We start from the raw sequence: 9,928 nt of genomic DNA, 5'->3' as shown, positions 1-9,928 counted from the left end.
GGGTAATTAGCTATTGAGCAATGCGAAAATTGCTGATAATACTGAGGACCTTATATATGAATGCTTAGATAGGTGTCGTATTCCTATAGGTAGATGGATCAGCTGAGAGTCAGCTGATGCGAGCTTGACTAACGTGACCTGCCAGAACTAACGCTACGCTTGATTTTACTCGCATATCTTTATTTTTTATTATCTGTATGTTGTTGTTTCTCTGTGTACTGGAAGCTTCTTTTGTCACCAAAACAAATTCCTTGTATGTGCAAATATACTTGGCAATAAAGCTCTTTCTGATTCTGGCGATTATAAAATAATAATGAAATGTTTTAAAGATTAATAATGACTAAAGATCTATCAGTATTAAAATAAATAAATAACCACCTACACATCTGCCCCCTAATAAAAAACCTCTTCAAAAGTTTACCAAGGAGACAACAGTTTCAGTGAAGAGCTTGAGAAATATAAGATGCAGTATGACAACAAATAATAAAATGGGATGGCAAAAAAAGAACAAAACGACGCTAAATATCAACATGTGTAAGCAGAATATTTTTTAATGCGTGTCATTTTCCAACTAAGCTGTAATATGTTGTACACCACACCATCCTAGACTGCATAAACTGTGCCTGTAGATTAGGTTATGGTAATGAACATGATGAATACTTACTCTGTATGTTGACAGGTCAATTCGGAGAGAGTTATGGAGCTGATCCAGCAGCCTAACAAAGCGATCTTTCTGCATTAACAGAGAGAAACATGAGTCAGTGGTGAATAAAATGTAACAAACAAAAAAGGATTGGCTGTTTCTTTCTGTGTTTTGAAAGGCAAAGTATGATTTAGTTATGGAGTAAGCAAAAACTAGCCCCACAAGATGTGTTTCTCTGACACCAGTCTCACTTTGAATGGAATCTAGACCTTGAGCCAAGGACACAGAGCGTGGACACACATACACACATGAACAAAAACATACTGCACAAACACACCACAGACAGGCTTTTGGATAAATCCGTCTGACGGCAATGAGAAAACCTGAAAGGGATTCAAAGGTTCAGGGACACTGACGAGGTCTCAGTTATTCACCATGCTGTATCTTTTCAAAATCCTTGTATGAGCAAGACTCCTACAGAAGAAGGGTCCAGTACAGGAAAAGGAGGGGATGTGAGAGTTTGTGCTGTGCACAAATCCAAGCAGCTGTATTTATGCCTTGATAGGATGAGCTGGCACGATAGCATCTTCAGCTGTGTCGTATGAGAGCCTCAGTGCATTTGGGATCAAAGGTTTTATGTGACTCTGATTATAACAATCAAACTCACTATCACTCTGTGATCAAATGTGACATTATATCTTACACAACAGGTATTTCCGGTCTTTGAATATGGCTGAGCAACATTCCAAAAGCGCTGACATTTAGTCCAACAGCACTAGTACTTTTCAATGTGTGTATCACTCCGCTTTTCTGTGTTTGCATGTTCAAGACAGATAATCAATTAGTGCGCGCATTAGCTGTGGGGATTTTTCCGATTATATCGTTCCACTACGCATCAGTATCATTAAACTACTCAGCATCTCAGACTACTGTTCAAAAATGTAGGTTTGATCGAATTTTTAAATGTTATCATATTTTACATTCAGTGATTAAAAAAACCTGTAATATTTTAGAAGAACATTACATATAATAAAATATATTTGATAATTATTTCATATTAATCTATGACTATTGTGTCTATTTTAATATATTATTATTAATATAATTAATTCCTGTGGTTTCAGCAGTCATTACTCCAGTCTTCAGGGTCACATGATCCCTCAGAAATCATTCTAATGTGCTGATTTGGTGCTCAAAACACATTTCTTATATTACCAATGCTGAAAACATTTTTGTGGAAATGGTGACACATTTTTTCAAGATGCTTTCATGAATACAAAGTTGAAAAGAATTTATTTGAACAATTATTTCAAATAGAAATCTTTTATGACAACATGTTTCTTTACTGTCACTTTATGCATGCTTATTGAATAAAATAATTAATTTCTTTTGCACATTTATACAAAAGCACAGTTGTATTCAAAATACTGTAGCTTTTCTAATAACAAGGTACTTTTTCGTTTAGTAACAAAGAAAAAGTAAAGCTACATCACTATTTTTTGTCATTGTCCTGAGCAGCTTTACTGTTGATGGACACAGGGAATAATCAAACCCTAAACTGTCCTTCGGTCAGGCTATATTGGCTGTGTGTGATGCTAAGTTAGCATTACCCTAAAGTTGGAGGCAGTGAAGCGGTCACAGGCGGAGACGTTGGTGACTGAGGTGGGATGAGCGTAGAATGCGTTGATGTTGGCCAGGAGTGTGCTCATTACCGCAGGAACACCAGGCAGCATGTATTTATGGGAAAGACATGCAAAATGCCTACAGGTGGACAGACAGACATCCAGTAAGAAACTGAGCATGCTTTTATTATTCGAAAAAAGTGACATTTACTATTATTACTTAACCGTTGCACAGTTATGTAATAATAGTAAATGTCACTTTTAAATATCTGATATTCATTTCCTTTAATAAATATGAGTACTTCTCATCTCATAAACAACAAGTCAATCCTTCTATTGTGATTCACTGCCTCTCACCAAAACAAGTCCCAGTATTGAATAGACAGAAGTCTAGGTTAGTATCGATTTATTAATCCTAATTATTTATAATTAAAGGGATAGTTCACCCAAAAATGAACATTCTGTCATTATATGCTCATGTTGTTCCAAACCCATAAGACCTTCATTCATCTTCAGAACACAAATTAAGATATTTTGGATGAAATCTGAGAGCTTTCCGACCCTGCATAGACAGCAATTCAACTACCACATTCAAGACCCAAAAACGTAGTAAGGACATCATTAAAATAGTCTATGTGACATCAGTGGTTCAACCGTAGTTTTATTACACTACGTGAATAATTTTTATGTGCAAACAAAAACAAAAAAAAATGACTTTATTCAACAATTTCTTCTCTTCCGTGTCAGTCTTCGACGTGCATTTGTACCTTTCTGGGTCTTGAACGTGGTAGTTGTGTTGCTGTCTATGCAGGGTCAGAGAGCTCTCTGATTTCATCAAAAATATCTTAATGTGTGTTCCAAAGATGAACCAAAGTCTTACAGGTTTGGAACGACATGAGGCTGAGTAATTACTACATTCCCACCATTTAAATACCTAATCAGGATTAATATGTTTAAAAGGATTAATAGGAGCATGCGCGCCGAAGGGGAAACAGGGGAACTGAATTCACCGGAATTGTAGGACCCAGGAAATAGTCCTCGTCCTCCGTAAAATGTGCTGCACACATCTGAATATTTGGGTTGAAGTGTTCTGGAACAGTGTTGTAAATACAACTTAACCACTGATTTCTAGTTGTGTCCTCTTTTGGAAGACCAAACAAAGTAGTTTCGCTTTCACAACGAAACACACAGCGTCTCCACGACATGGCGGCGGCGGCAACAATACTACAGCGAGAATCAAAGTTACGCCTTCTTTCTTTGCGTGAACATTTGTGCGGCGTTATGCAAATCTTCCCACACAGTGACGTAGACATGTTAGTAGCGTGTTTAAACGAGGCGTTTTAGGAGGGCGTGGACCAGTCTTACCTTTTATAAAGAATATCTCTTTGGGTTTGAGACTTTAGTCTTTGCAACTTTACAGATCTTATCTATTCACGAACAGCTTGTAACACTCCAAAGAGAAAGGAAAACTTGAAATCGCATCATATGACCCCTTTAAGACTGACTGATTATTGATGGGCATTGACGTGGTTACACAATGCTACCAGCAGATATTTCCTATCGACAGCAAAGGACTGTCAGAATACAGACAAAATGCTCCAGGGCTTACGTCATGGCCTGATAGATGGATTCTATTCCGTAGCGCATAGCAAATTCGTCTACAATATCCTGAGCAACCTCATCAAAGTAGACCTTCCAGGCATCATCTCCTCGTGCCGTGGGCAACTTCACCACACCTTGTCCTTCACTGTCTGTCACAAAGTGAAAAAAATTCTACAAAAAAAGAGAGGGAGAAAGAGGGTCAGTGATGTGCTTTGCAATAGAAATTATTGTGCGTTGTTTGCTTTCAAGCATATAGTAAATATATTAGATACGATTTATGTTAGGATCAGATTTTAGTAAGATTTTTTATATTTTCACAGCCTTATTCTCACCAAGGCTGCATTTGTTTGATGCAAACTTCAGTTAAAATTGTACAAAATAATTGCAATTTAATTATATTTAGTGTTTTATTATATTTTAAAATGTCATTCATTCCTGTGATGCAAAGCTGAATTTTCAGCATCATTACTCTAGTCTTAAATGTCACCTGATCCTTCAGAAATCATTCTAAAATACTGATTTGCTGCTTAGTATTTTGCATTATTTTCAATGTTGTAAACAGTTGTGCTGTTGTGGAAACCATGATACATTCTTCGATGAATAGTTCAAAACAACAGCATTTATTTCAAATAGAATTTTTGTAATTATGGTCACTTTTGAATAATTTAATGCATCCACGCTGAATAAAAGTACTTTTTTTTTTTTTTTACTTAACCCCACATTATTTGCACAGTAGTGTACACAGACATTTGTCATCTAAAAAGAATTCAAAGTGGTGTGTGCAGTGGGTTTACCTCGTGCAAACATGTGTACTGAACATGATAAGGGGCCACCTTCTCTTCCCCTTTAATTTCCACACTTATCAGCAGTCTGATGGCCCCTGATACCGCTGACTTGTCTGTGCGTTTTTCTGCAAAAGTTAGAGATAACACATGGCCATTACATATCTGATATGAACGACAATTCTTCATTTATCGCATCTCGTAATGGTGACCCTTGATCCAAGTATAGTAGTAGATGCAGTAACATTTAATCAACTTTTTTTCCAAGAGAAAACAAACAGTATCTTCAAATGTAAAGACATCAAACTCAAGATTTTACTGAATATTTCCATCAGAAACAATGTATTGTTTTAGAAACCATATTTTCTGTAACATTATTATGCAATGAGAGAAGCAGCCGTGTGGCTGTAGACCATCTGACTGACTGTAAAAGGTCCAGCGCCAATGTTCGACATATTTAATTCATTATGCAAGTTTTCATGAATAGCTAAAGCAAAATTTGGCATATTTCACAGTTAAAATCTTATCTTTGATCTAAATGCATGCAAATCATTCCATTATAAGATTTTTATGGGATCAGGCTTATTAAAACATTAAGAATATTAAATAATATATATATATTATTACAAATTACAGTTCATATCTTAGGCATAGATCATTTATGACCTGCATGGCAACTGCAACACTTAAACAGACAGATGGTTTAATTTCTAGTGTGACATACAATGGAGCCATTCAGTTTGTAGTCCTAAAACTCTTAAGAAAATTACCACTGTGGATTCCCTTGAGAATTTCTAATGGGTTTTTCAAATATCACTTTTACATTTATGAGAAAAATAAGGTCTTCATTAGCCCTTCTGGAGCAACTTCAGCTTAAATTTTTTTAACAACTTGCATTAAAGCACATGAAGGTTTCAAAATTCATGTTTGAGATGTAACAGCGTGTAATTTCTTTTGTAGAACAAAACATAAAACCTTTTCAAAATTCCAGAGGGGACCCACAGCAAATTAGACTTCAAGTTTGTCTACAAATTGACATCATGCCTGTACAGCTTTATATCAGGAGTGCTACAGTACTTTCAAAGCCCCAGAGAATAAAAAAAGATCATTTAAAAAACATTCAATAACACCCCACAATGAAACATACATAGAGGCAGAGGAACTTACCAAGGTTGTACCAGACATCCATCTCTCCGCTGAGGGTTCGGACCTCAATAATGCTCTGACCCAAAAAGTCATCAGATTCCCTCTTCAGACGCTGCTTCACACGAGACTTTATATCGTCATCTTCATCCCACACACGCAGTTTAATGCGGTCAGATGAATTGTGGCACTCACTAGGGAGGAAAAGGTACATTTGTGAACAAATCACAGCTGCTTCATAAAAGAGAGCTGTGATTTCAACAAAGTTAACAACTAATCAATATTAACACAAGTTGCTATATTTTTTTGACAACTGTAAACAGTGTACAGTTATGTTAATGAACTTAACTGTATTACTTGTAAGAATTGTTTACTGTGATTGTTATCAAAAACAAATGTATTCAATAAACTAAGTATTTGCTCATTTTCATTTGTGACCCTGGAGCACAAAACCAGTCTTAAGCCAAATATTGTCCTATCCTAACAAACCATAGATCAACGGAAAGCTTATTTATTCAGCTTTCAGATGATGTATAAATCTCAATTTCAAAAAATTGACCCTTATGACTGGTTTAGTGGTCCAGGGTCACATTTAAAAACAAATTTTAAAGGGATAGTTCACCCAAAAATGAAATTTGTGTCATGATTTACTCTTCTTCAATTGCTCCAAACCTGTATGAATTTCTTTCTTCTATTGGTAACCAAACAACCAAAAGTTGTTGGTAGCCACTGACTTACATAGTATTTATTTTTTTTAATTATGGAAGTTAATGGCTACCAGCAACTGTTTGGTTACCAACATTCTTGAAAATATCCTTGAAAATATGTTATTGCTTTTATAAAACAACAGGTTATTAAATAAAGGTAAGGCACAACATTACCGTGGTTAAGGGGGTGTTCATGCAGTTTTGTCTTACAACACTGCTTAACCATGGCAATATCACAGAAACGCACAGGATCTTTTTTAGATTATTTTATAGTTTATATTAAATATTATTGCTTCTTATCTGTTGTATTAAGCCATATTTGATTATTGGTAAAATGTAATGCAATGCAGTACTTTCTTCCTGTATAACACTCTTTAAAAGTAGTGCATACTTTACAAATTAGTGTTGTTGTTGTCTTAGGGGCCGTTTACATGACGTTTTCAGCCAAAAACAGGGAAACTTTTTATGCGTTTTGACTGTTCGTTTACACGACAGCTGCGTTTTGGGGACTGAAAACGCATATTTTTGAAAACGGGTTTCAAAGTGCAAGTTTTTAAAAACGCCACCGTTGTCGTTTCCGTGTAAACAACACCCAATACTGGAATCTTTGAAAACGGTGACGTCATGCGCATGCGTAGTATGTGTTAAGTATGTAGACATGCGCAGTACGTGTCGATTTTAAAGGCAAGCGCGAACAAACATACACAACGATAGCGGAGTACATGGTACTGTTGTTGCAGCTCAAGAGTTTGCTACCGCTTCTTCAGCAAAGTGTGGATTTACTTCACCAATATTACAACCAACAGCAGAGACGCATCATATACATCATATAATTGTCACTTCCCTACAGGTACTGTTTAATAACAAGATGACAGCGCCAACTACTGGCCTGGCATACGTAATACAGCATTTTTGTCCGTTTTCGCGGATATGTGTAAATGCGAATCGTTTTGAAAACGTTGTCGTTGTCGTGTATACGTGAAACTTTTTAAAAACGCAAGGGAAAAACTTTTCCGTTTTTGACTACATCGTTGTCGTGTAAACGTAGCCTTAGTTCTTCAAGAAAGCTCCCCATGTAAGAATTTCATTGGACTTAGTACACTGTACCCTGTACATATGACAATTAAAAACTTTGACTTGACTTTGACTTACAAGCCTGTAGCACAGAAAACTTGCCATTGAGGTCTCTTTAAAATCTTATATTAATACCTAATTATTTCTCCTAGCCTGCAATATGAGAACATGGAGAGCAAATAGACACTTTTGCTGAAGTCTCCTGCAATTTCACGTATCTCCTGTGGGGTTTGAAAAGAGAGCTCAACAATTAAACAAACTGTGATCAGATTTTCCAAAATACCAAAGTCTGTAAACAAATGTCAGAGATCCCAATACCAACCAAATTACCTGAGCTATGCTATTCAAGGTTATTTTACAGCTCTATACTCTTGTTTCTATTTTTACTTCTCCTAAGAAACCTTTGGAGAAATATCTGAGACAAGGGAGATGACATATAACAACACCTAAGCAATGCTTTCCTGACTACATTAAAAAGAAATGCTAATAAGAACACAGCAGATTAAAGACAGGATTCCAAAAGAACAAAGAGAACAGAAAATATTGTATAAGACTCACAAGTTGAACGTCTCCTCCCACACAGGGTTAAGGTTACCGTAGATGGTTTTGGTTCTCTTCTTAGTCTTGCCAACCTGAACGGTCACATACGGATCACTGGAACCAGTTCTGTCTTTAGCCTGCAGGCCCTGAGCGCTCACCACTGGAAAACACACATGAACACACAGACTCTTGTAAGATTAACCCACAATCAGTAAAAAAAAAAAAAATGGAAAAATGTATTCCAATGCTGGCACAGTGCATATTATTAAAGGCATCTGCATTTATACAACAATTCCTTGAAAATTTAGATTACTGAAAGGTATCAGAGCAATAACAGCTGTCCCTGCTTCCGTACCCGTGATGGAGATTTTGGCAGACCACTTTGATGTTCCGTCAAGCACAGTCTGTTTGATGGCCTTCATCTGCTGAGCATGGTTTAGTTTAGTCACATTGAACACAAGCCTTATAATTTCAAAGATTTCAGGCTTGTTCCTCTCTCGGATCTTCATGCGGTCCTTCATGGCCGATATGATATGCTGGGTTCTGTCCTCTGCTCCTGTTTTGGAGCTCTTCTCAGCAGCTCCTAGCAATTGTAGAGAAGTGTTTAATTATATAATTTAATCGCAAAATAAAACATGCAATAAACAAAGGGATCAAAAACATGACAAATACTGTATACTGCACGAGCGAAACTGTTTCTATTTAACATTCGTACCCTTTCGCATTTTTGTCATACATTTCATAAATTTCATAGTGCATAATCTTAAATATTTCTTACTCATTTTTACATGCTTTCTCCTCATTGAATTGGTTACTTTCATTAAAAAAGCATTTCTCAATGGCACAGATGTAACATTCATAAGGGATATTGCTCAAACAATTGTTGTATGAACACTAAAGAATTGTTTTGTTTTTGCTTGTTTTTCTGTATTTGGTTGGTGACTCACTCTGTAAACAGTCTGCGTTGAGAAGCTCCTGGCATTTTTCGTGGCATTTTACTCCACACTCTGAGCAGCGCATGCCCTGCCGCGCGATGCCCCACAACAAACCCTCACACTCGTAGCAGTAGGTAGGCGTGGTGGCCGTCCACACTTCAAAGTTATGGGGTGTCGTGCAAGAAATAGGATAAATCAGAGCCTGGAGGGTCTTCTTGTACACGTGATTCTTCTACAGAGAGAGAAAATACACTGAAAATAGTTTCTGCCAGAAACGGGCCCTAGATGCAACCCTGAAGAAGACATTTCAAAACAAACCCCAGATCACATTGTTTTTTGAAATGAAACATCATGAAGTAGTTAAAGGGGTCATTGGATGCCCATTTTCCACAAGTCGATATGATTCTTTAGGGTCTTAATGAAAAGTCTGTAACATAGTTTGGTTAAAATTTCTCAATGGTAGTGTAAAAAAACACCTTTTTTACCCTGTCAAAAACAACTCTTTTCAGAGCAAGCCGTTTTGTAGCATTTTCCTTTAAATGTTAATGAGCTCTGCTGATCCCGCCCCTCTCTTCCGAGCCGCTCTCTGCGGTACTGTTTACTTTAGTTGCATTCATCGTGAAACTAGCTAATTAGCACATTATAAGGAAAGGCGATTTGCAAAGATTCATTAAAAAACCTTATACTCACTTCTTCTGTAGGTGAAGCTGGATCACGAATGATTCGCGCAACATAGACGCATTTAGGTAGATCGGGGATGCATTCCCTTCAAAAACAAACGACTGCTATGTTCATTATTACATCCAACAACAGAACACCTCAATCGCTTAGGAGTCATTCTTGTCTACATCTGCTCCGGCAGTGAAACAATGGCGGACTG

The 9,928-nt window shown here is 36.8% G+C and overlaps 1 protein-coding gene across 7 annotated transcripts in view; it reads right to left on the bottom strand.

The window, feature by feature from the left end:
• LOC107752132 (protein unc-13 homolog A-like) overlaps positions 1 to 9,928 on the bottom strand; it is a 74,360-nt gene that overhangs the window by 29,002 nt on the left and 35,430 nt on the right. For all 7 annotated transcript variants that reach the window (XM_016568002.1, XM_016568003.1, XM_016568004.1 and 4 more), the window contains exons 8-15: positions 9,061 to 9,280; positions 8,469 to 8,696; positions 8,132 to 8,273; positions 5,817 to 5,986; positions 4,662 to 4,777; positions 3,875 to 4,038; positions 2,254 to 2,404; positions 665 to 733 (exon numbers count right to left, since the gene is read on the bottom strand). In XM_016568002.1, coding sequence (XP_016423488.1) covers positions 665 to 733; positions 2,254 to 2,404; positions 3,875 to 4,038; positions 4,662 to 4,777; positions 5,817 to 5,986; positions 8,132 to 8,273; positions 8,469 to 8,696; positions 9,061 to 9,280 — 1,260 coding nt within the window. The remainder of the gene's footprint in view (positions 1 to 664; positions 734 to 2,253; positions 2,405 to 3,874; positions 4,039 to 4,661; positions 4,778 to 5,816; positions 5,987 to 8,131; positions 8,274 to 8,468; positions 8,697 to 9,060; positions 9,281 to 9,928) is intronic.

The sequence above is a fragment of the Sinocyclocheilus rhinocerous genome, unplaced genomic scaffold (genome assembly GCF_001515625.1).
Source record: "Sinocyclocheilus rhinocerous isolate Xijiao unplaced genomic scaffold, SAMN03320098_v1.1 scaffold1312, whole genome shotgun sequence".
In the NCBI taxonomy this organism is placed as follows: domain Eukaryota; kingdom Metazoa; phylum Chordata; class Actinopteri; order Cypriniformes; family Cyprinidae; genus Sinocyclocheilus; species Sinocyclocheilus rhinocerous.
Note: the sequence above shows the minus strand (reverse complement) of the source record. Positions and strands in the feature narration are given on the sequence as shown.